The sequence below is a fragment of the Bubalus kerabau genome, chromosome 7, assembly GCF_029407905.1.
Source record: "Bubalus kerabau isolate K-KA32 ecotype Philippines breed swamp buffalo chromosome 7, PCC_UOA_SB_1v2, whole genome shotgun sequence".
In the NCBI taxonomy this organism is placed as follows: Eukaryota; Metazoa; Chordata; class Mammalia; order Artiodactyla; family Bovidae; genus Bubalus; species Bubalus kerabau.
Genome location: NC_073630.1, coordinates 24,616,140 through 24,641,957, shown reverse-complemented (window position 1 = coordinate 24,641,957; position 25,818 = coordinate 24,616,140). Strand labels below are relative to the sequence as shown.

At 37.5% G+C, this 25,818-nt stretch overlaps 1 protein-coding gene and 1 pseudogene across 6 annotated transcripts in view; one reads left to right on the top strand and one right to left on the bottom strand.

Moving 5' to 3' along the window:
• The window catches only part of CENPE (centromere protein E), an 84,322-nt gene that overhangs the window by 28,845 nt on the left and 29,659 nt on the right, over window positions 1-25,818 (top strand). For 4 of the 6 annotated variants that reach the window (XM_055587858.1, XM_055587861.1, XM_055587857.1 and 1 more), the window contains exons 17-31: window positions 2,028-2,102; window positions 2,320-2,439; window positions 4,842-4,964; window positions 5,051-5,216; window positions 5,609-5,763; window positions 6,255-6,569; window positions 6,679-6,951; window positions 7,103-7,261; window positions 13,682-13,885; window positions 15,846-16,004; window positions 17,790-18,080; window positions 18,205-18,363; window positions 23,517-23,801; window positions 23,950-24,108; window positions 24,312-24,593. In XM_055587858.1, the coding sequence (XP_055443833.1) occupies window positions 2,028-2,102; window positions 2,320-2,439; window positions 4,842-4,964; window positions 5,051-5,216; window positions 5,609-5,763; window positions 6,255-6,569; window positions 6,679-6,951; window positions 7,103-7,261; window positions 13,682-13,885; window positions 15,846-16,004; window positions 17,790-18,080; window positions 18,205-18,363; window positions 23,517-23,801; window positions 23,950-24,108; window positions 24,312-24,593 (2,925 nt within the window). The remainder of the gene's footprint in view (window positions 1-2,027; window positions 2,103-2,319; window positions 2,440-4,841; window positions 4,965-5,050; window positions 5,217-5,608; window positions 5,764-6,254; window positions 6,570-6,678; window positions 6,952-7,102; window positions 7,262-13,681; window positions 13,886-15,845; window positions 16,005-17,789; window positions 18,081-18,204; window positions 18,364-23,516; window positions 23,802-23,949; window positions 24,109-24,311; window positions 24,594-25,818) is intronic. The other 2 variants (XM_055587859.1, XM_055587860.1) reach the window with 2 other exon arrangements.
• On the bottom strand, window positions 20,370-22,023 carry LOC129657552 (ras-related protein Rab-7a-like; annotated as a pseudogene).

Genomic DNA, 25,818 nt, shown 5'->3' with positions numbered 1-25,818 from the left:
TTTTCAAGTAAAGATACAGTAGTAAAGATATTTAAATAGTAATTTTAGAGAAAGGAATAAACAAGGTCAAGTATTACCATGATCAGGGAACAAGAGAAATTTCATTTCTCTACCAATTTTAGCTTGATTTAATTTTATAATTTTCACAACTTAGAGATATTTACGTTAATTAAATGTTTCATTTCACCTGCTAAAAATTACAGCTGAAATATGCAACATTTTTTATGTAGCTGTGGATTAACTTTGACCATATCATACACATTCTCTACTCTCTGCATTTTAAACAATATATCATTGGAAGAATAACTCATCTCTTTACCAAAGTTACTTAATCTTTTTCTGTTTATCTGAACCAGTACTTAAAATGAAGAGCAATTTCAAATGATAAGTAAAGGAATTTTTCCTCCTAAATATTTTCAAAACTTAAAGTTAAATATTTAGTTCTTCATTTCTGGCAAATGTGGTTTCCTTGCACAAAAGTTAGAGAAGAAAAGGTAAAAGAATCAGCCAATTTAAATTGTAACAATACAGATTAAAACTTTGCTGAACAGTGGGCTCGCCACTAATCACATGTGCCAGCCGAGCACTCGAAATGGGGCCAGTCTCTACTGACCTAAGTATGAAAAAAAGATGAAAAGTTACATGAATTTTTTAATACTGATTAAATGAAGTAAAATAGTTATATTTATTAGATTAAATTATATTAAGGGGCTTCCCCGATGGCTTGGTGGATAAAGCATCTGCCTGCAGTGCAGGAGACACAGGAGACTTGGGTACAGTCCTTGTGTTGGGAAGATCCCCTGGAGGAGGAAATGGCAACCCACTCCAATATCCTTGCCTAGAAAATCCCATGGACAGAGGAGCCTGGAAGGCCACAGTCCAAAGTGTCACAAAGAGTCAGACACAACTGAGCTTGAGCACGGCATGGCTAATTATATTAAAATTAATTCTACCTATTTCTTTTTACTTTTAATAGTGGCTACTAGAAAATTTTTAATTATAAATTTGGCTCATATTATATTTCTACTGAATAATGCTGACCTAAAATAGAAAAATGTCAAACTAGCAGTAGTCTGAAATCTAAAACTAGATAGGACTGAGTTATTCATCCAGAAAATTTTATTTAAATGAGATGCTATTTTTGTAAGTCCCTTATATTTGACTAGAAGTTACTTTTACTCTCTAATGACTCATCTGATTATGAAGAATTAAGGAACTCTAAGGGATAATACATTTATCTTTGTTAAACTATAGTTTACTTGTTTTGAACACTAAAGTTTCTGGTACTTAAATATTTAATGCTGCAGATATTTCAATAAAAAAGAAACTTCAATAGAAATTCTCATATCTTTAAGTAATCTTTATACTATTAGACAGTTGAACAGTATAAAGCAGTAACACCGTCTTTCCAGTATTTCCTGTAGAATAAACCAACAAGGTAATATTTCATAATCCCATACATATCTCTGTAGCTTTGGTGAACAGTAAAATATTATAAAGGTACCACTTAAAACTGTCATAATCCAAAACGAAATTTCAAGTCACAACTCATTAAAAGTATGCCAGTATAAAGCTAGGTGGATAATTTATCAAAAGAGAGAAAAACCTTATAAAATAAATACATTTTTGCACTTAACCCAAAACAAAAATCTATTAAAAGTATGTTTTTTATAGAGTTTGATTACCACTATGTCTTCTACAAATGGTGGGTGCTAATTTGCTTTTGACGTTATTGTAGCTTGATTAACAGATGATGTAGCTATTTTGGGGTCATGCTTAGGCTTTTTTTCTTTTTTCTTATTTGTTTGTAGGGCTTGGGGATTTTTTTGTTTGGCTGGAGAGTTTGGGGTTTTATTTGTTTATTTTTAAATAACGAGGTGCTTTGTTGCAGTAGCTTGAACAGTTGCTTTCCCAGTCCTTCTTGCTGTGTTGGGTGATTCTAGAGCGGTGAATGAATGCTATCTTTTTTTTTTTTTTGCTTTATTAACTGTTGGTTTGCTCTGTTGCCTGTTCACATGCTCTTACAGATGCAACTAATTCATGAAATTTCCAACTTAAAGAATTTAGTTAAGCATGCAGAAGTATATAATCAAGATCTTGAGGTGAGCATTTATGTTGATATTTCTATTGATAAGGAGCCCAAACTGTAAAACATCTATGTAATTAAATATGATTTCAGAAAATAGAGGGAATTATATTTTTAAAATCTCAACTCTGAATTTTGCTATCTACTGATTTAAACTATTAAATGTAAGTTCTTTTTAATTCCTTAAAATTGAAACCCATTTAAATTGTATCATTCTCCTTTAAATGTTTTAGAATGAACTAAGTTCAAAAGTAGAGCTGCTTAGAGAAAAGGAAGACCAGATTAAGAAGCTACAGGAATACATAGAGTCTCAGAAGTCAGAAAATATAAAAATGGACTCGTCATACTCAGCGGTAAAAGTCAGATTTATTTTGTTGTGTCATCATTTTGACATTTGTAGTTATACTATCATCATCATTGCACATATTTATACTGAGCCTACTCTGTGCTGGGCATTGTTCTAGTTGTTTTAAGTATAGTATTTTATTTAATCCTGTGAGAGAGGCACAATTAATATCATTTCCATTTTATGGATAAAAATCAGAGTTAAGAATACTGTCCTTCAATCGAATGTAAATAAGTTAGTGATGAACTTCCATTCAGTTCAGTTCATTTCAGTCGCTCAGTCGTGTCCGACTCTTTGCGACCCCATGAATCGCAGCACGCCAGGCCTCCCTGTCCACTCAGACTCACGTCCATCGAGTTGGTGATGCCATCCAGCCATCTCATCCTCTGTCGTCCCCTTCTCCTCCTGCCCCCAATCCCTCCCAGCATCAGAGTCTTTTCCAATGAGTCAACTCTTCGCATGAAGTGGCCAAAGTACTGGAGTTTCAGCTTTAGCATCATTCCTTCCAAAGAACACCCAGGGCTGATCACCTTCAGAATGGACTGGTTGGAACTCCTTGCAGTCCAAGGGACTCTCAAGAGTCTCCTCCAACACCACAGTTCAAAAGCATCAATTCTTCGGTGCTCAGCTTTCTTCACAGTCCAACTCTCACATCCATACATGACCACTGGAAAAACCATAGCCTTGACTAGCGGACCTTTGTTGGCAAAGTAATGTATCTGACTTCTATTAAAAATCAGTGATTAAAAATTTTTTTAATGTTTTTCAATTGCTTTATACAAATGCATGGAGAGATATATAATCAGTATCTTCAGGTAAGCACTTGACATTGGTTAGTAATTAGAACTATAAAACATGTAATTGAGCATGATTTCATAAATTACATTAATTTTATTTCATTTATATATATATATTAATGCATTCTCATAATGAAGTAACTATTTTAACAGTTTGATATTTTTCAGAAACTGTAGCTATAGGTTATTTTGGTCAGTATAAGATCGTCCCATTAAACAGTACTGAATCTTATGGTGGAATTAGCTTTTTTTTTCTATTTTCTTTCAATTCACTTATTACTTCAATAAAGTATTAGTTGAATTCTAGTTTTTAACTCTCTTTTTAAAAGGCAGCAATTTCTAGCCAAAAATTTTAGATTATTAGCTGCTATTGTTCTTCTTTTGTTTGCACATGAGTTTTTCTGAGTACTTTTTGTTATCTTCTGTTGGTACTCTTTTATTACCGTTTGTTAATGGCAAGTGATCTTTTTGAAAGTGTTCTTATTGTTCTAAGGTCCTGGAGAGAAGGACACTTTCATATAATCCTGGCGTGTCTATTGATAGAATAACAATTCCCCCCACCGCCACCTTTTTTTCTTAATTTTTTTGGCTGTGCTACATGGCATGTGGGATCTCAGTTCCCCAACCAAGGATCAGATCCAGGCACCCTGCATTGGAAGCTTGGAGTCCCAACCACTGGACTGCCAGGGATGACCTTGCCCATTTTTTTAATTGTTGTTTATTTCTTTCTCTTTATTCATCCAGTTCATTGATTCATGCATGCACCCATTAATATTTTGCCAAGGACATATGGTTGAATTCATGTATAGCTAAAGTCATGTTAAAATGCCACGTCTTTCTAAAAATGAGCTAAATTCTTTTTCATATTTATCAGTCATTTCCTTTTTCTCTTCTGTGAGTTGCCTATTCATATCCTTTCTCTATTTTTCTACTGAATTATTTATCTTTTTTTAAATTTGTGATTAAACATCCTTAATTTTAATTATTAACTTCTCACCTGTCATGTTTTGCAGAGAGTAACTTAAAAAAAAAAAAAAGACCTCCCTAGCATTCCAGTGGTTAAGACTCCACACTTACACATCAGGGGGCACAGGTTCAATCCCTGGTAGGGGGACTAAGATCCCACTTGACCTGCAGCATGACCAAAACAAAACATAAAAAAAGGGTAAAGCAAAAAATAAAAATACATAGAAAACTTTAACAGGCTAGGTGAGAAACAATTATGTTATCCTTTTTAAACAATAGCAGAATTACTACAGTACTTCTACATGATGCATGTATAATTTTAAAACATTATAGCTAGAATTTTTTTTTTTAATTTTTCTCTTTTGGCTGTATTACATGGTTTGTAGGATCTTAATTCCCTGACCAGGGGTCAAACCCAGGCCCTGTCAATGAAAGCATTGAATCCTAACCACTAAACCCCTTAAAATTCCCTAAAATATTTTTATTATGAAAAATGTTATTCATTTTTATCTATTCTAAAAATACATTTGGTAATTTGCATATTGTAATCATTTTTCATTTCTTAGGAATAACATACATGTATATATTGGCTTTTCCAAATCTAACAAAATTAGATTTCACTAAATCCTTTTTGTCATGTGTAAAGGAAAACACTGAAGACCTAAAACAAATGAAACAGACTCTGCTTGATGTCGAAACTGTAGCTCTTGATGCTAAGAGAGAATCAGCCTTTCTTAGAAGTGAAAATCTAAAGCTGAAAGAGAAAATGGTGAGTGATTTTTATAATATTTACAATAACAGTTGAAATTCATTTCACAGTACATTTCTGTGAATTTACAGTGTTTCTCTCAATAGAAAGAACTTGCAAGTACATGCAAGCAGATGGAAAATGATACTCAGTTATATCAAAGTCAGTTGGAGGCAAAAAAGAAAATGCAAGTTGATCTGGAGAAAGAATTACAATCTTCTTTTAATGAAATAACAAAACTCACCTCCCTTATAGATGGCAAAGTTCCAAAAGGTATTTTATCATTTCAGACTTACCTCTTTTTGCAAATCTGTCTTTATATAGAACAATACCTAAAAGATTTTGCAGCTGTATTCCAGTGATTAAAAATCCATTATTCTCTGGTGTTTTTAATTGCTTAATGTTAAATGTTACTGTCATTTGGTATCAGAATTTATAAACGTTAAATCATTTCTATCAGACATTAAATCAGAAGAGTTTAAAAATTATTTCTCAAATAAATTGAACCCAATCTTGGACAAGGTGATTAACTATTGGATTAACTATTTACCAATACTGACTCTTTCTTTAATAAATTTTATACAATCTGATTAAATAATCTACATGCATAGTTTAGATTGACCCAATAATTGCAAGCTGTTTTAAACTTACTAAAAATTTTCTAGATTTTCTGTCTAATATGGAATTGGAAAGAAAAATAACCCATCTGCAGAAAGAATTGAATAAAGCAGTCGAAGAAAATGAAACTTTGCGTAATGAAGTTAATTTGCTGTCAGAATTGAAATCTTTACCTTCAGAAGTAGAAATGCTAAGGAAAGAGGTAAACATATTTTTAAGAAAACAACTCATGAAATAAAAACCTTTGCGAAGTACTTTAAATATTTTGCCATAATTTATTATAAAGTGCCAGGCAAGAGACTATAAATGTTTGATTCGGTTTGTTAGCAATAGAAATACAAGTAAAATTCTAGGAAAAATCATGCAATGCCTGCCTCATCAGAAAGACAGAAAACATTTTAAAATGATAGGTAAGGATTTAAAGACACATCCTGATTGTGTTTCTACTGAGTGTCCTTCTGTGTGCAATTCTTATTAGAACCAGAGATTAGAAAGCAAAGCTTTGAAAGTAAACAGGATAGTATGTGTTAAAGAGATATAACAAGAAAAATATTGCCATTCCTCAATCAAACCTTTGTTTAATTTCAGTGTCTTTGGTGGGGAGGCAGTAAGGCAAAGAAAGCTTTTTTCCTCAAAACTGGTCAACTATATCATATCTTGCTTTCATAGTTAAGTTTTCTTTCTTTTCCATAGATACGTGATAAATCTGAAGAGCTCTATATAGTAACATCAGAAAAAGACAAATTGTCTTCTGAAGTAATTGATAAGGAAAGCAGAATTCAAGGTTTACTTAAAGAAATCGGGAGCACTAAAAATGACCTACCAACTCCCCAGTTGAGTTGTGAAAGCACTGATCAAGAATTCCAAGATGTTAAAAATCACCATATTGAATTTGAGCAAAAGTATAAAATGGTCCTTGAAGAAAATGCAAAATTGAATCAAGAAATAGGAAATCTCTCTAAAGAAGCTGAAGAACTTGGGTTAAATTTGGAGGCTTTGAAGGCAGAGGTTAGTGCAGGACATCCTCTAGGGAAATGATCTTTGTTCTGGGGTTTTGCTTCCATATATATGTCGCAGAATGATCTGCTTTTCACATTTATTTTTTCTTGTCTTACAGCTCTCTCACAAAACCCAAGAACTACAACAAAAAACAACTGAGAATCAAGAAAGATCAAAGGAAGTGGAAGAGCTGAAGAAACAATTAGAAAGTAGGGATTCTAGGCTGCAAATGGTAGAAAAGGAAAAAACACTGATTACTGAGAAATTTCAACAAACATTAGTAGAAGTAAAAACCTTAACCCAAGAAAAAGATGATCAAAAACAACTCCAAGAGAGCCTACAAACTGAGAGGGACCAACTCAAAAGTGACATTCAGGATACTATAAATATGGTAAGGTTTTGAGTGAACTTTTGAAATCTTAGAGCCTCTTTAAAAACCTTTCAGAAGCCATCATTTATTATTTACGATCAAGCAGTAACTGTAAAATTATTTTCATTGTTTCATATTCTAATGAAAATTATTTTCTATTTCTCTGACAAAGAATATAGACACCCAGGAACAGCTACGAAATGCACTTGAGTCTTTGAAACAACACCAAGAAACAATTAACATGCTAAAAATGAAAATTTCTGAGGAAACTTCCAAGAATTTGCATATAGAAGAAAACTTAGAAAAAACTAGGGATGAATTTCAGGAAAAGGTAAGGAGTGTTTCTGGTCAAAGTTATCGTAAAACCTTGACACTTAAGTATATAACCTTAACCTCAAACACTAAAGTACATAATGGTAATCTCAATGGTTATTATTCACAGTAGTAATAACTCAGAATAATTTACATGCTTAAGCCTAATGTCTTTGAAATAACTTCAAATATAACTGCTTACCATCAGTTTGAAAAGGAAAAGACAAAAAATATTAATTCAGATTTTGAGCTGACCTTTTTTCTGAGACCTGATATAATTTGCACATCTTCAAAACTCACTGAACTCTAAGAGTGTGAGAAAGATTCTGTGCTTATTATGGCTAAAATATTTGTTTTATGTTGGATTTTGTATACTTTATGTTTGTTTAGAGTTTGCTATAGAATCAACCTGTATATCGTGTTTGTGCCTATTTCTAGGGTTTGGGCCTTAATTTTACTCGTAGGTGCTTAAATCTTACCTTAATTCATTCTGGATGGTAAGATTCATTTTGCCCTGAGACTTTAGGAGAAAAACCACTTTAAAAAAAATAATACCTAAATGATTATTCAATCAGTTACAAATTTAATTATATGCATTGGGATGCTAATGGTGATTTTTTTACAGGGAGGCATATTAGTCTGCTAGGGCTGCCATAACAAAATATCACAGACTGTTTGTAAACTATGCGTTTATCTTTGCAGAAATGTCTGTTCAAGTTTTTGCCCATTTTCAAGTTGGTTTTTTGTTGTTGTAAGAATTCTATTTTTTGGATATTAACCCTTTATCAGTTTTATGATTTGCAAGTATTTTCTCCCATTTCATAGGTTGTCTTTTCACTCTATTGATTGTGTCCTCTGATGCACAGAAGTTTTAAATTTTTATACAGTTTAAGTTAGCTTCTTTTCTCCCCCTTCTGCACTGACATACAATATTCCGGTGCTGGAAAAGGAGCTTTCTCTTCTCTCTCCTATGCTTAAGGCCTTTCACTTCTTCTATTATCTCATGTTCTCAGCTTATCTGTAATTTGGATCAACCGTGGGCCAAAGATTCTTGACCTTGATTTGAAGTTTGTAACTTCTGCTTTTGTAAGGGGAAGGTTTTTTGAATAGTTTATTTAGAATAAGATATAACAATGTATATCTGCTTTAAAACTAATGCAATAATAGTGCCCCATGAGAAGGAGGCCTAGAGAAGGAAATGGCAACCCACTCCAATATTCTTGCCTGGAGAATTCCACGGACAGAGGAGTCCATGGCGTCACAAAGAGTTGGACATGACAGAATGACTAACATACACACACATGAGGAGACAATAAATGAGAAGTGAGGAAAGTTATACTCATTGGGACCACCTGGCTTCTGTAGTATTATGTTCATGCTAGAAGCTTCCATGGTGACAAAGAGTCTAATGGGATTTTCGGCACCATTCTGTTTATTAGAGGTCTTGAAGTCTGGGCAGGAAGGCTAAGATCACCTTGGTCCAGTGATAACCATATTCATGCTGGAATCACCCATGTAGATAAAAGAGAGGGTCCAGGAGTCTCCTGGGACCCCTCTGTTCTAGGCACCACAGAGGTCTATTAGTAGGTATGTCAGAAATCCTCTTGGAGTGCCCATTTTCAACCTACTTGATGTCTCTCTCTTTGGAAATGCAGTTTCTCTAGTGTGTCTCAACAGAAATTAAATTTTACTCATAACCACAGTAGCTGAAATATTTCCTAGTCTGAGTTCAGTTTTGAAATGTACCTTGGTTATCAGAATACTTTGTCTCCATCTTCTTTGTCTTTGTAGATATTTCTTTGTTGAGGAGTAAAGATTCAGATGGAGAAGGCAATGGCAACCGACTCCAGTACTCTTGCCTGGAAAATCCCATGGACGGAGGAGCCTGGTGGGCTGCAGTCCATGGGGTCGCTAAGAGTCAGACACCACTGAGCAACTTCACTCTCACTTTTCACTTTCCTGCATTGGAGAAGGAAATGGCAACCCACTCCAGTGTTCTTGCCTGGAGAATCCCAGGGACGGGGAAGCCTCGTGGGCTGACGTCTATGGAGTCACACACAGTCGGACACGACTGAAGTGACTTAGCAGTAGCAGCAAAGATTCAGGAGTGCGAATTATAGTATCTGACAAACTGCTCCCAAAGGCCATATGTTCCCCACCTTAAGTTCTCATACAGTTAGCTCCATGGCGTTCAACATTGTCAGAAGCTCATGAGTATTGCCAGCACTTAAGAGGGTAACTAAACAAAGGATGGTTTGTCCTTATTCACTCTAGAGAACAAAGAAACTACTAAAAATACTAATTTGAAGTTTACATAATAGTATGGGAAAATGCATATGATCTACATGAAAAAGAAAAGCTACAATGAATCCTATATATGTAAATTAATTATGATTGCTATGTTTTTAAAAAGTTTATGGAAAACACTGGGATGAAATATTCCAGAATTCTAATAGTGGTTGTGTTGGTGATATTGATGATATTTTTTCTCTTCATTTTTCAGATTTTTTTCTAACATTAATTATAGATCTTTATAAAAACCTTTAAGACATATGTGACCAGTATGGAGTTGAATATTTATTAGACTAGTATAAAGTTATATAGTCACACCTAATTTCATGCCAACAATTGTGATGTTAGTCTTAGTCTCCTTTTACCAGGGACTTCACATTTTAAGTTACATTTGGTTAAGACTTATTATGGATAAATGAATTTATATAATGTGCTTTTCTTAAGCAGTAATTGAAAATTATATATTGAGAAAAGATGAATTATACTATTATAATGTGAGATATATTTCTACCAAAATTACTTTGCCCTCTACATGTATACTTACAATGGTGCATACTTACTATTGTAAGTAAGTATGCACTACCTCTGAAAATGAAAGTTGGGAATAATTCTTATTGGGAATAGGGAATGATTTCCAGCTTTTAAGGAAAGAAATAAAATGATAGAGCCCAAAGTAGCTTACTTTTTCATAAAATCTGGTTAACCCATCATACATAAAGATAATTGTTATATCTATACCTGTTTCAATTAAGTTCAGTTCAGTCGCTCAGACATGTCCGACTCTTTGCAACCCCATGATGCATAATGCCAGGCCTCCCTGTCCATGACCAACTCCCGCAGTTTATTCACTCATGTCTGTCAAGTTGGTGATGCCATCCAGCCATCTCATCCCCTGTCGTCCCCTTCTCCTCCTGCCCCCAATCCCTCCCAGCATCAGAGTCATTACCAGTGAGTCAACTCTTCACATGAGGTGGCCAAAGTATTGGAGTTTCAGCTTTAGCATCAGTCCTTCCAATGAACACCCAGGACTGATCTCCTTAGAATGGACTGGTTGGATTTCCTTGCCGTGCAAGGGACTCTGAAGAGCCTTCTCCAACACCATAGTTCAAAAGCATCAATTCTTCAGCACTCAGCTTTCTTCACAGTCCAACTCTCACATCCATGCATGACTACTGGAAAAACCATAGCCTTGACTAGATGGACCTTTGTTGGCAAAGTTACGTCTCTGCTTTTGAATATGCTATCTAGGTTGGTCATAACTTTCCTTCCAAGGAGCAAGTGTCTTGTTAATTTCATGGCTGCAATCACCATCTGCAATGATTTTGGAGCCCCCAAAGATAAAGTCTGACACTGTTTTCACTGTTTCCCCATCTATTTCCCATGAAATGATGGGACCACATGCCATGATCTTCGTTTTCTGAATATTGAGCTTTAAGCCAACATTTTCACTCTCCTCTTTCACTTTCATCAAGAGGCTTTTTAGTTCCTCTTCACGTTCTGCCATAAGGGTGGTGTCATCTGTATATCTGAGATTACTGATACTTGTCCCGGCAATCTTGATTCCAGATTGTGCTTCTTCCAGCCTAGCGTTTCTCATGATGTACTCTGCATAGAAGTTAAATAAGCAGGGTGACAATATACAGCCTTGACATACTCCTTTTCCTATTTGGAACCAGTCTGTTGTTCCATGTCCAGTTCGAACTGTTGCTTCCTGACCTGCATATACGTTTCTCAAGAGGCAGGTCAGGTGGTCTGGTATTCCCATCTCTTTCAGAATTTTCCACAGTTTATTGTGATCCACACAGTCAAAGGCTTTGGCATAGTCAATAAAGCAGAAATAGATGTTTTTCTGGAACTCTCTTGCTTTTTCGATGATCCAGCAGATGTTGACAGTTTGATCTCTGGTTCCTCTGCCTTTTCTAAAACCAGCTTGAACATCAGGAAGTTCACGGTTTATGTACTGCTGAAGCCTGGCTTAGAGAATTTTGAGCATTACTTTACTAGTATGTGAAATGAGTGCAATTGTGCAGTAGTTTGAGCATTCTTTGGCATTGCCTTTCTTTGGGATTGGAATGAAAACTGACCTTTTCCAGTCCTGTGGCCACTGCTGAGTTTTCCAAATTTGCTGGCATATTGAGTGCAGCACTTTCACAGCATCATCTTTCAGGATTTGAAATAGCTCAACTGGAATTCCATCACCTCTATTAGCTTTGTTTGTAGTGATGCTTTCTAAGGCCCACTTGACTTCACATTCCAAGACGTCTGGCTCTAGGTGAGTGATCACACCATCGTGATTATCTGGGTTGTGAAGATCTTTTTTGTACAGGTCTCCTGTGTATTCTCGCCACCTCTTCCTAATATCTTCTGCTTCTGTTAGGTCCATACCATTTCTGTCCTTTATCGAGCCCATCTTTGCATGAAATAGTCCCTTGATATCTCTAATTTTCTTGAAGAGATCTCTAGTCTTTCCCATTCTGTTGTTTTCCTCTCTTTCTTTGCATTGATCGCTGAGGAAGGCTTTCTTCTCTCTCTTTGCTGTTCTTTGGAACTCTGCATTCAGATGTTTATATCTTTCCTTACCTCCTTAGCTTTTCGCTTCTCTTGTTTTCACAGCTATTTGTAAGGCCTCCCCAGACAGCCATTTTGCTTTTTTGCATTTCTTTTCCATGGGAATGGTCTTCATCCCTGTCTCCTGTACAATGTCACAAACCTCCATCCATAGTTCATCAGGCACTCTATCTGTCAGATCTAGTCCCTTAAATCTATTTCTCACTTCCACTGTATAATCATAAGGGATTTGATTTAGGTCATACCTGAATGGTCTAGTGGTTTTACCTAATTTCTTCAATTTAAGTCTGACTTTGGCAATAAGGAGTTCATGGTCTGAGCCACAGTCAGCTCCTGGTCTTGTTTTTGGTAACTGTATAGAGCTTCTCCATCTTTGGCTGCAAGGAATATAATCAGTCTGATTTCAGTGTTGACCATCTAGTGATGTCCATGTATAGAGTCTTCTCTTGTGTTGTTGGAAGAGGGTGTTTGCTATGACCAGTGCGTTCTCTTGGCAAAACTCTATTAGCCTTTGCCCTGCTTCATTCCGTATTCCAAGGCCAAATTTGCCTGTTACTCCAGGTGTTTCTTGACTTCCTACTTTTGCATTCCAGTCCCCTATAATGAAAAGGATATCTTTTTTGGGTATTAGTTCTAAAAGGTCTTATAGGTCTTCATAGAACCGTTCATCTTCAGCTTCTTCAGCATTACTGGTCAGGACATAGACTTGGATTACTAAGATATTGAATGGTTTGCCTTGTAAATGGACAGAGATCATTCTGTTGTTTTTGAGATTGTATCCAAGTACTGCATTTTGGACTCTTTTGTTGACCATGATGGCTACTCGATTTCTTCTGAGGGATTCCTGCCCGCAGTAGTAGATATAATGGTCATCTGAGTTAAATTCACCCATTCCAGTCCATTTTAGTTTGCTGATTCCTAGAATGTTGATGTTCACTCTTGCCATCCCCTGTTTGACCACTTCCAATTTGCCTTGATTCATGGACCTAACATTCCAGGTTCCTATGCAATATTGCTCTTTACAGCATCGGACCTTGCTTCTATCACCAGTCACATCCACAACTGGGTATTGTTTTTGCTTTGACTCCATCCCTTCATTCTTTCTGGAGTTATTTTTCCAGTGATCTCCAGTAGCATATTGGGCACCTACCGACCTGGGGAGTTCCTCTTTCAGTATCCTATCATTTTGCTTTTTCGTACTGTTCATGGGGTTCTCAAGGCAAGAATACTGAAGTGGTTTGCCATTCCCTTCTCCAGCAGACCACATTTTGTCAGCTGTTTAGGTAGTTCTTATTAGTGATCAGGCACAAGAGCACACACTGGAGCCAGAGCATTGGGTTCAAAACCTGGTTATTCATCTCTGAGTGACCTAGGGCAAGTGACCTATCCTCTCTGGGATTATTTCCTCATCTGTCAAATGGAGATAATAATAGTACCAGCCTCATAAAGCTATAGTGAAGATTAAATATGTCAATATATGAAAATATTGCCTGATATATAAGTAATATGTGTTGGCTGTTTTTATTATTATTATTAAAAGTATTGTTAACTAAGAAACTCTACTGTATTTATATTTTAGATGGTTGGCATAGATAAAAGCCAAAATTTGGAAACCACAAAAACCCAAGCTGTGATCACAGATGCTGAGGATAATGAGCTAACTGAGCAACAGAGAAAGATATTTTCTTTGATACAGGAGAAAAATGAACTGCAACAAATGTTAGAGAGTATTACAGCAGAAAAGGAACAACTGAAGACTGACCTAAGAGAAAACATTGAAATGGTAGGATTAAGCACTGTATACTTTGCAGCACGTTTTCGTCCTTGTGTATTTTAGACTTTTACAGTTTTATTGAGGTATATCTTACATGCCATGTGATAAATGTAACAGATGCAAGTATACAGTCTGATGACTTTTGACAAATATCTCTACTGTGGACTTTCAGTTTTCATCAGGACGTGGAACATCACCCCCGAATGTTCCCTTGACCCCTGATCTACTCAATCCCAATCTTAACCTCTGCCCCATGTAGTCACTATCTTTATGGTTTTTACCTTAATCACTTTGTCTCTTGTAGAAATTCATACAAATAGAATCACATGGCATACACTCTTTTGTGTCTTCTTTCTGTGTGTGCATGCTAAGTTGCTTCAGTCGTGTCCGACTCTTTGCAACCTACGGACCATAGCCTACCAGGCTCCTCTGTCTGTGGGATTCTCCAGGCATGAATACTGGAGTGAGTTCCCCTGCCCACCTCCAGGGAATCTTCCCGACCCAGGGATTGAACCCTTGTTTCTTATGTCTCCTACATTAGCAGGCAAGTTCTTTATCACGAACGCCACCTGGGAAGCCCATGTCTTCTTTCTAGTCTCCTGCTTATTGCTGGGTAGCATTCCATTGTTGGAAAGGCTACAATTTGTTTAGACTTTCTCCTACTGGTGGAAATTTAGATTCTCTTCACTATTTGGCTATTTTGAATAACGATGCTGTAAACATTCATAAACAAATATTTTTATGGAGATTTTTTTTTTACATCTCTAGGATAAATATCTAAATGAAATAGCTGGATCATAGGGAGATGTATATTTAACTTGCTGAAAATTTACTAGATTGATTTCCAAAGTAGTTGTACCATTTTATATTTCTATCAGCAAATTAAAAGAATTCTGGTGACTCCACATCCTCACCAACACTTCACAGTATTGATGTGTTTAATGTTAACCATTCTGTTGGGCGTGTGCCTCATTGTTTTCATTGGCCTTTCCCTAATGACTATAAAGATATTGGACATCTTTTCATGCTTACTAGCATGAGATTGCTTATTGGCCATTGTTTATCTTTTTATAAATTATTTGTTGTGTCTGTGATATGTAATACTTCTCAGTCTACAGATCTTTTCCATATTTTCTTAAATTTGTTCCTAAATGTTTCTCTTTTATATATGCTGTTGCAATTTTTTTACTTCATTTTTAATTGTTTATTGTTAATGTTTGCCAATATTTGCAAACCTACTTTAGTATTTTTTTCTAAATTTAGAGGCAATATAATGTACCTAGAATGAAATTAATATTTTGAGAAGTTTGCTATGGATCACAGTAGCACCTGACCTTCTATGTGGTTTTCTGTGTTTCTTGGGATTGTCTGTTTGGTTAGAATTATTGACTGTAAGTAACAATACAGATAAAAGTCATATTCATTTATCAGTCTCTGGCTTGAGATGCTTTTGTGACTTAAGAATGTTAAGTATTCTTAAGAATACTTAAGAATATTACTGTTTAAGCTTAATAACTTGGATTAGTCCACCTCATGCTACCAAACAGTACTGTCATTTTGACCTTGCTATTAAGCAATGTGTAAAATCAAAGCTATTCCAGCATATGAAAAGACCATAACCATATTTAGATAGATAAATAAGTGTCTCATATTATCTGTTGTCAACAAAAGCTTGAAAGTGTCTTTTGGTTTGGGGGTAGAAAATGAGCAAATCTCTCATGATAAAATACTAAACCCAGTTCTGATTCTCATGATAGGAATGTAAGGTGAGCAATGAAGAAACAGTATTTAAAAAATCAGATTGTTGGCATTTATATGATTATAAAGACTCACTTTTTAAATTAATCTTTTCCAGTATAGTTTGCCATGATCTCTTCATTTTTTGGCTAAAGTAAATTCTGATTTTTACCTGATTTCTTAAATGTAAGTGAGTATTATTTTGATCTCAACTTTTTAAAAAAAATTCTAGACCATTGAAAACCAGGAAGAATTAAGATTCCTTGGAAACGAACTTAAAAAACAACAGGATATTGTTGCACAAGAAAAGAACCATACCATTAAGAAAGAAGAAGAGCTTTCTAGGACCTGTGAAAAACTATCAGAAGTTCAAGAAAAGCTAAAGGAAAAGGTGACTTTTTAAAGTTATCTTCCTGGTCATTTTTCCTGACTAAATTTTGTACTTATATAATAAATTTGATTCCAGCAAACCTAAATTCCAGAAATAACCTCTCAGATGAACAGATCTTAATGGACAATATTTTGGACAGTTTCAACTCCTACTGAGATGTTAACCGACATCCTTTGTGATGATTATATTATTTTGGAGTCTTTATATGGGGGAAGGCCTTCATTATTCTAAACAAGTCATTTGATAAATTCATTCATCAAGTGCTTATTGAGCACTGCTGTAGCCAGGCACTCTTCTGGGCTCTTGAGATACATTGGTCAACAAAACAAAGATTCTGCCCTTGTGGAGATGCATTAGTCATGCCCTGAAAATGTGAGACTCATCTCTACAGTCAGCCCTCTGTATCTGCAGGTTCTGCATCCATGGATTCAACTAGCCACGGATCAAAAATATTCAGAGGAAAAATACAGAAAGTTCCAAAAACTGAAACCCAAAATTGCCACACTTGGGCAACTATTTACATAGCATTTATATTGTATTCAGTACCATATGTAATCTAGATATGAGTTAAAGTATATGAGAGGATGTGTTTAGGTTATATACAAATAGTTGTCATTTTATAAAAGGGACTTGAGCATTCATGGATTTTGATAACAGCAGAGGTCCTGGAACTACTCTTCCGTGGGTAACAAGGGATGACTATATTATCACTTAGATATTGTCAATAAGATGCTATTGTAAAATTTGTAGACAAGCCTAAGACTCTCGTAATAATTATATTCCCCAAGTAATTCTAAAATGCACCCACTGAGATCTTTCTGTATATTCTAGAAGCAGTATCACATTCATTACAGATAATATATAGTGATTTCCATTGCGCTTCTGTATATTTTTTCCTAATATGGATTCTCTTAATTCTCATCCCTTTTACTATAACCTAATTGAATATGTTAAAACCTAATTTCTATTTCATATTCCTCCTAAAGGAGGGAAATCATTGAGCTTATGTAAAAGTTAATACTTCATTGTTTGTTTGGGCCACTTCATATGGCCCTCACTAGAAATGGAAGTAAATTATTCAAGTTCTTAAGAGACGTGGCATTATAGTTATTTGGCACAGTGATGTCTGCATATTTAATTAATCTCTTTTGTTTTTTAGTTTTTCTCATTTTCACATTCTTCCTTGATTAACCTAGTGGCACTACATTAGTTTCCTAGGGCTTTTGTATCAAATTACCATAAACTTGATGGCTTAAAACAACAAGGATTTATTCTTTCACAGTTCTGCATCTTAGAAGTTCACAATCACAGTGTTGGCGGGACCAGGCTCCCTCGGAAGGCTCTAGGGAAGAATCCTTTAATTCCTCTTCCTGTCCTTGACTCCCAGCTGACACTGGTGTTTCTTGGCTTATAGCTACATGTCTCCAGTCTCTGCCTCCATCTTCTCTGTGTGTCCTCTTACCTCTTATAAGGACAAGATTTAGGATTTAGGGCCGACCTTAATCTAGGAGGATTCCTTCTCAGTCCTTAACTGATCACATCCACAGAAACCCTATTTTCAAAGAAGATCAGGTTCTCGGGGTCTGGGTAGACTTGAATTTGCTGTTTGACCCACTAGACATTGTACCTAGAAAGCTATTTTACTTTTAATGCCCCTTGTCTGCTTATTTTGGAGTAGTCGACAAGGCTATGATCATGATTATTTCAGTTTGCAAAGTAGATTTTACATAAGAATTTTAAGAGAGTATAGACAAAATAGTAATTATAAAAACTGTATTTCTTAAGAGCCAACAACTGCAAGAAAAACAGCAGCAACTGCTTAGTGTACAAGAAGAGATGAGCAAGATGCAGAAAAAGATGAATGAAATGGAAAACTTAAAGAATGAACTAAAGAACCAAGAATTAACATTGGGACGTATAAAAATTGAGAAGATAGAGTTAGCTCAGAAACTTCATGAAAATTGTGAGGAAATGAAATTCATAACCAAAGAAAGAAACGATCTAAAGAAATTACAGGAGTCATCTGAAGTAGAGAGAAATAAGCTTAAAGAACACATAAGAGAGATTGAAGCTACAGTAAGTCATGGCCTTTTCTTTCATCTATTAAATGTTTCTTTAAAGACTGAGTCGATTGGAAAGGGGGAGGCAATGTTGGATGATGTTCTTACAATTATTCTTTAAACTTCACTTCCTAATAAAGGGTCTAGAAACAAAAGAAGAACTACAGATGGCCCACATGCATCTAAAGGAACACCAAGAAACTATTGAAGAACTAAGAAGAACCATTTCTGAGAAGACAGCTCAGATAATAAATATTCAGAAGAACTTAGAAAAATCCGGAACTGAACTGCAAGAAAAGGTTTGTCCTTCCTTCTTTCCATCCTTTCTTTTTCTTTCCCTTTTCTTTCTCCTTTGAAGGAAAGATAGGTAGTGAATGGGTTATAATTAATTCATTTATTGAGTAATATTTGTTGAGTTTTTAATGTATCGGGTACAGTCCTGGATTATAGAAATAAAGTGGGAACAAGGTGGACAGATCCTCTGCAGTCATAGAACTTATTTTGTAGTGGAAAGAGATTATCAACAAATAAGCAATAAAATGAACAGGATAATTTATGATAATAACAAATGCTATGGAGAAAATGAAACATACACTAGACCAACCTATGTTAAAAGCCTGTTGTGTGCTCAGTATTGAGACTATGGATATGAATAAGACATTGCTCTTTTTCCCCAATATGAGCATATAAAAAACATTCTCAATTCCAATTTGATAAATGCAGAAATATGACAGTAACACTAGTGATCATGGAAAGAGGAAATCAATCTTTACACATAAAAAATTTGTTAAGTAGCATTAGAATTCATCTGAGAATGGGGCCATTCATTTATTGGGATATAATCTGCTCAGCTCTGAATTTTCTCCTGTTGTATTTGAGAACTAATATAGAAATGAATCAGTGAAATGAAACTAGTATAGCAATGAATCAGAACTAGTATAGAAATGAATCCAGAATCACTGCAGATGGTGACTGCAGCCATGAAATTAAAAGACGCTTACTGCTTGGAAGAAAAGCTATGACCAACCTAGATAGCATAATAAAAAGCAGAGATATTACATTGCCAACAAAGGTCCATCTAGTCAAAGCTATGGTTTTTCCAGTAGTCATTTATGGATATGAGAGTTGAACTATAAAGAAAGCTGAGCACTAAATAATTGATGCTTTTAAACTTGGGTGTTGGAGAAGACTCTTAAGGGTCCCTTGGACTGCAAGGAGATCTAACCAGTCCATCCTAAAGGAAATCAGTCCTGAATATTCTTTGGGAGGACTGATGCTGAAGCTGAAACTCCAATACTTTGGCCACCTGATACGAAGAACTGACTCATTTGAAAAGACCCTGATGCTGGGAAAGATTGAAGGCAGGAAGAGATGGGAACGACAGAGGTTGGATGGCATCACCAACTCATGGACATGAGTTTGGGCAAGCTCCAGGAGTTGGTGATGGACAGGGAGGCCTGGCATGCTACAGTCCATGGGGTTGCAAAGAGTTGGACATGACTGAGCAACTGAACTGAACTGATAGAAATTAAGCATGCAGCTGATTGGATTAATAATTTATTGGTAAAGTGTACTTTGGGTATAAAGTGGAGAAGAAAGAAAATTATGACAGAATATGACTAGCAGTCATGAATAGCTTGAGTAGGAATCAAGGGAAAGTGAGTAAATAGGAGATTGTGGTCTGTGGTAGGCCATGAAGGTTTAAAATCACTTTCGTTGCTATGGAGAATATCCTCGTCTTTTCCCTTTAAAAATTATGACAACATTGTCTAGATAGTACCCTTAGTATTATATGAATATCGCAAGATCCCAGTGCTTCATGAGGAACGGGAGCTACTTCCTAATGTGAAAGAAATCACTGATACTCAGGAAGCAATGGATGAACCAGAGCTGTTTTTTTTTTTTTTTTTTTTCTTTGTTCTCGGTACATTTTATTGGCATCACGTTCGTCTCTTTACAGAAGAACTTGGCCCACACCCTGGGACGCAGGCCCTTGGAGGGGAGCTCTGTGAAGCAGGCTACAGTGCGGGGGGTGGGGGGTGGCCCCGCCAGGAAGCGGGGGCTCGGGGGCTCCACTGGGGAGTCGGGGGGCGGGGGAAGGTGTGCTCACCGAGGACGCCACACCCCGAGAGGAGTGCCTTCTAGAACAAAGGTACCGTCTCTAGACAGGTCTGGGAGGCCTCCTCTCCCTCTTGGACATGGATGTGAATCTAACGGGAGTTTTAAAGTGTGGAGCAGAAAAGAAAAAAAGGGAAAATGAGAGTTTTAAATCGTGAAACAGCTGTTTCTCCATTGCACACACCAAAGTATTATGCAAATCGCCTCTTGGAAAATTTAGGTGCAGAGGGAGCTGGACAGTCTCCCCTGGAGAGGTGCAAAGCGTTTGGCTCTGAAGTCTTGATAAAAGGCGTAATGATTCTCGTGTCTACTGTACAGAATACTGCCTCCTGCTGCGCTTCTCACCTCGAGATGCTGAACACGCTGCGGGCCAGACCAAGTTCAGCCCTCGGTCTCTACGCCTGCATCACAGGACTTACACACATAACCCAAGAATTTCTTACACTGATTTATACATTTTAATTGGTTGCATATATTAACATGTACTATAAGATTCTTTTCTACGAAGCATTACATAATAAATGGATACTGTAAAAAGATCTGATTAGTTAAAAGTAACAAGCAGTACAGATACATACAAAACTCAGCCTGATCAGACTGGGTGTGAGCCTGTGATGGAGCGCAGGGCACCAGCCTTCCCACGTGGTGGCCTTCACAGGAGAGGGTGGGTAAAAAGACCACAAGACGGTTAAAAAAATCAGAACTAATTAGACACAGATTAACTGTAAACAGTTCTCTCTCCAGTGGACAAAAGGAAAAGCTTCCAGCGCAGACTCCACCCCAGGCGGGTGTGCGCAGCCGGCAGTGCTGCTGCCATGGAGCCCGCGGGGCGGGCGCTGGGGCCTGTAGGGCGTGTGCCGGGGTCGGAGGTGTGCTGGGCTCTCCGGGCAGCTGGGCGAGAGATGACTGCCTGTGTGGAGGAGGGGCTCGTGGAAGAAGGCCTGTAAGTCGGTCGCGAAGGACTGTGCGCTCTGCTCTCTGCCTCTTCAGCAGCTGCAGCTCTCGGCCGAGGGCTTGGTGCGGTCGTTCTTGTCCAGTTTGATGGGCTCGGGGAACTCGTTGTACAGCTCCCCTTCCATTTCCTGCTTGAGCGCCTTCCGGGCGATCGTCTGGAAGGCCTGCTCCACGTTGATGGCCTCCTTGGCGCTGGTCTCGAAGTAGGGAATGTTGTTTTTGCTGTAGCACCAGGCCTGTGCCCGCTTGGTGGCCACCTGTCTGTTTTCGAGGTCAATCTTGTTTCCCAGCACGACAAAGGGGAAGTTCTCGGGGTCCCGGGGACTGGCCTGGATGAGAAACTTGTCTCTCCAGCTGTCAAGGGTCTTGAACGTGTTGGGGGCGGTCACGTCGAACACCAGGACGCAGCAGTCGGCGCCTCTGTAGAAGGCCACGCCCAGGGACTGGAACCGCTCCTGTCCCGCCGTGTCCCAAATCTGCGTGGTCACTAGCCTGTCGTCCACCATCACCTCCTTCGTCAGAAGTCGGCCCCGATTGTGGCTTTGTAATGGTTACTGAACTTCTTGTTCACCTACTGGTTCATGAGTGAGGTCTTCCCGTCTCCAGAGTCTCCCAGGATGATCACCTTCAGCAGCACTTTCTTCCTCGAGGTCATCCTTCAAGCGCGGCCGCTCCGCAGGGCTCCTGGCCGGGCGCGTCGCGAGGGCTCCGCCGAGGAGGAGACGGGGGCTGACCGGCGCTCGGGGAGTTCCAAGCTGCGGCTCCTGCGGTCTCCCGGGCCTCTCCAAGCTTCCAACGCCGCCGCAGCCTCGGACTTTATGGCCAAGACTCCGGCTCCGCTCCCACTTCCGCCACCGCCGCCGCCGCCGAACCAGAGCTGTTGAAAGAACAATCCAAATCAAAGATTCAACAACACTAGCAAGTATAGAAATGGAAAGTCTCAGGATGGCTGCAAAACTTCAAGAAAGTCACAAGGAAATAAAATCTCTCACTAAGGAAAGAGAGAATCTTAAAATGACAGTAGAAGCATTTTAGATTGAATGTGACCAACTGAAGAGATGAGAAACTTTGGCTAAAGTATGTCTCTTCCTTTCCTCCCGTTTAATAAGTGTTTTATATTTTATAAGTGAGAAAGAGAGCATTCATAGTTATAATATTCCTACCAGTTTTCTTTAAGTGTCTCTTAATTACGAAGTGATTGGAAATAGAACAACTAAAAACTGCTCATAAATACTAAGAAACTATGGATAATGAAGGAAAATGTTTCAGGGAAGAGACTTGTTTTCTTAAGTATTGAAAATGATTTAGAAAAAGCAGTGTTAAATTACAGGAAAGGATAAAGTCAAAAACACGGTTTTCTTCCTGTGTTTAAACTTATTTCTCCAGCATCCCATAGGCATTACCATTTCCCTCACCTATCCAGTCAGAAATCTGAGAATCAACCCTACTACTATCCCTTCCTCCCCACTCCCTCTATAATCCAAGAATCAAAACCTTGTTGATTTTAAGGCATGTGCCTATGTGTGAAATCCTCCCACTCTTCTCCATATTCTGTCATAATTTTCTTCTCCAGTTTATATCCAAAGTACACTTTACCAATACCCTAATCCAAGCCAGGATTATTTCTCTCTGGCTTTCCTGCAGTAGCCTCCTAACTGGTCTCTCCATTCATTTCATACTTCTATAATTCATTCCCCATTCTGTGCCAAGGTGATGTTTCTCTTTAAAACTTTTTAATAGCTTATTGCTCTTGAAATACAGACTAGTGTCTGTATTTCACATGACCCTGGATCCCAGACCTTGCTGGTTTCTACCCCTATTTCATCTACTCTTCCTCCTGTTCATTGTGCTCAGGCAACTCTATAGTCTATTGCTCTTCCACATCTCACAGCTTTCAGATGGTCTGGTCTTCCTTCCTGTAGTATTTCCATACTCCTCTTTGCCTAACAACTGCTCTCAGCCTTTAGATCTCAACTGAAGCTTTCCATCCCCCAGGAAGCCCTTCCTAATCACTCAGAATAGATTAGGTTTGCCACTGGTACCCTGAAATAACCCACCACCTCTGTTTGGTTAAGATTTGATATAATATGTATTTTTCCTTCTAAAATGTGTAAGTCTCAAAAAGGCCGATCATGTAAAGTCTCATTTACCATTTCATCTCCAACTTCTAATATTATAGGATACTGACAACACAGTGAATATTCAATAAATGTGTTAAATATCTGAATAATGGAAGAGTGGGTGAGAGGAAATATTGTTCTGGAAATAAGCCGTTAAATCCCTGATTTAATTGTTTTAGAAAGCATCCTTGTTTCTTTTCCCCAAAAATGAAATAAAGTATCTCTGGGTATCAACTGTATCATTTTATGATTCTCTTTAGATCCAAACATCTCAAGACAAACAAGAACAGTCCTTCGATATGAAAGAAAAGGACAGTGAGACTAAGAAATTAATGAATGAGATGGAGCAATTGAAGGAGCCATTCAAAGACGCAGCACTACTAAAGGTAGAAATGGAAAAGCTCGAATTGTCTGAAAGACTTCAAGAAAGTCATGATGAAGTGAAAGCTGTAGCTAAGGAGAGAGCTGACCTTCAGAGGCTACAGGAATTTCTTCAATCTGAAAAGAGCCAACTCCAAGAAAACTTAAGAGAAATGGCAGCTAAAGTATGTGTCATTCATTTTCATGTGTGTGTGTTAATATTCTGTAAGCAAATATCTTGGTAAAAACTAAACCTTTGGGGAAAAGGAATTTGTCACCATGTAATGATTATAATGTTTTCAAATTTTCTTGCAATTTCCTGTAATAATAAAGCAACTAGAAACTGAAGAGAAACTTAAAGTTGCTCACTGTCACCTAAAAGAACAAGAGGAAATTATCAGTAAACTGAGAGTGGATCTATCAAAGAGAGAAACTGAAATATCACACATTCAACAGGAATTAGAAACCACAAATGATAAATTACAGAAAAAGGTAAAATGGGAGTAAAGGAACAGGGGAAGCAAATTTAAGGGAGGTAGCTAACTAGATTACAAAGACTACTGTTTACTTACTAAATTGTTTTAGAAAGCATCCTAGATTTTCTTCCTTAAAAAATATATATATACATATACATATATAAGCACATTTTTATGTGTGTTTGCGTGCAAGTATATTTTTGGCTATTTCTTTTTTAGACTCAAAAGCTTTATGAGCAACAGTTTATTACTGTCAAAGAAATCAGTGAGACTCAGGAAAAAATGAGTGAACTGGAACAGTTAAAGGAACACCTCAAAGCCAAAGACTCATCACTACAAAGAAAAGAAAGCGAGAGGCTCAAGTTGACTGAAAAACTTCAAGCAAGTCAAGACGAATTAAAAACCATAATTAAGGAAGGAGATGAACTGGAAAGGGTACAGGAGGGCCTTCAAAAGGAAACAGACCAACTCAAAGAAAACAGTAAAGAAATTGTAGCTGACGTAAGTTTCCCTCTTTTGATGTTTTTTGGTTATAAAAGTAGTGTTAAGGTAATAATGATGATGTTCACTATTAAGTTAGATTAATTTTCCTCAAATCATAAAGGAACAGAAAATCAAAGCAGAACTAAAAGCTACTTATATTCTTCTGAAGGAGTACCAAGAAACCATTAATGCATGGAATAGTTCAGAGAAGACAGATCAGGGAACAAATATCCAGAGAGGTTTAGGAAATTCAGGTACTGACAGGCAAACGTAGGTCTTGTGTTGTTTAGAAAATGACATCCTATTATTGTGTTCTTCATATCCCTTAAGGAAGAAAATAATACATCAGATCAGATCAGTCACTCAGTCGTGTCCGACTCCTTGCGACCCCATGAATCGCAGCACGCCAGGCCTCCCTGTCCATCACCAACTCCCGGAATTCACTCAGACTCACGTCCATCGAGTCAGTGATGCCATCCAGCCATCTCATCCTCTGTTGTCCCCTTCTCCTCCTGCCCCCAATTCCTCCCAGCATCAGAGTCTTTTCCAATGAGTCAACTCTTCGCATGAGGTGGCCAAAGTACTAGAGTTTCAGCTTTAGCATTATTCCTTCCAAAGAAATCCCAGGGCTGATCTCAGAATGGACTGGTTTGACCTCCTTGCAGTCCAAGGGACTCTGAAGAGTCTTCTCCAACACCACAGTTCAAAAGCATCAATTCTTCAGCGCTCAGCCTTCTTCACAGTCCAACTCTCACATCCATACATGACCGCAGGAAAAACCATAGCCTTGACTAGACGGACCTTTGTTGGCAAAGTAATGTCTCTGCTTTTGAATATGCTATCTAGGTTGGTCATAACTTTCCTTCCAAGGAGTAAGCGTCTTTTAATTTCATGGCTGCAGTCACCATCTGTAGTGATTTTGGAGCCCAGAAAAATAAAGTCTGACACTGTTTCCACTGTTTCCCCATCTATTTCCCATGAAGTGGTGGGACCGGATGCCATGATCTTCGTTTTCTGAATGTTGAGCTTTAAGCCAACTTTTTCACACTCCACTTTCACTTTCATCAAGAGGCTTTAGAGTTCCTCTTCACTTTCTGCCATAAGGGTGGTGTCATCTGCATATCTGAGCTGATTGATATTTCTCCCGGCAATCTTGATTCCAGTTTGTGTTTCTTCCAGTCCAGCATTTCTCATGATGTACTCTGCATATAAGTTAAATAAACAGGGTGACAATATACAGCCT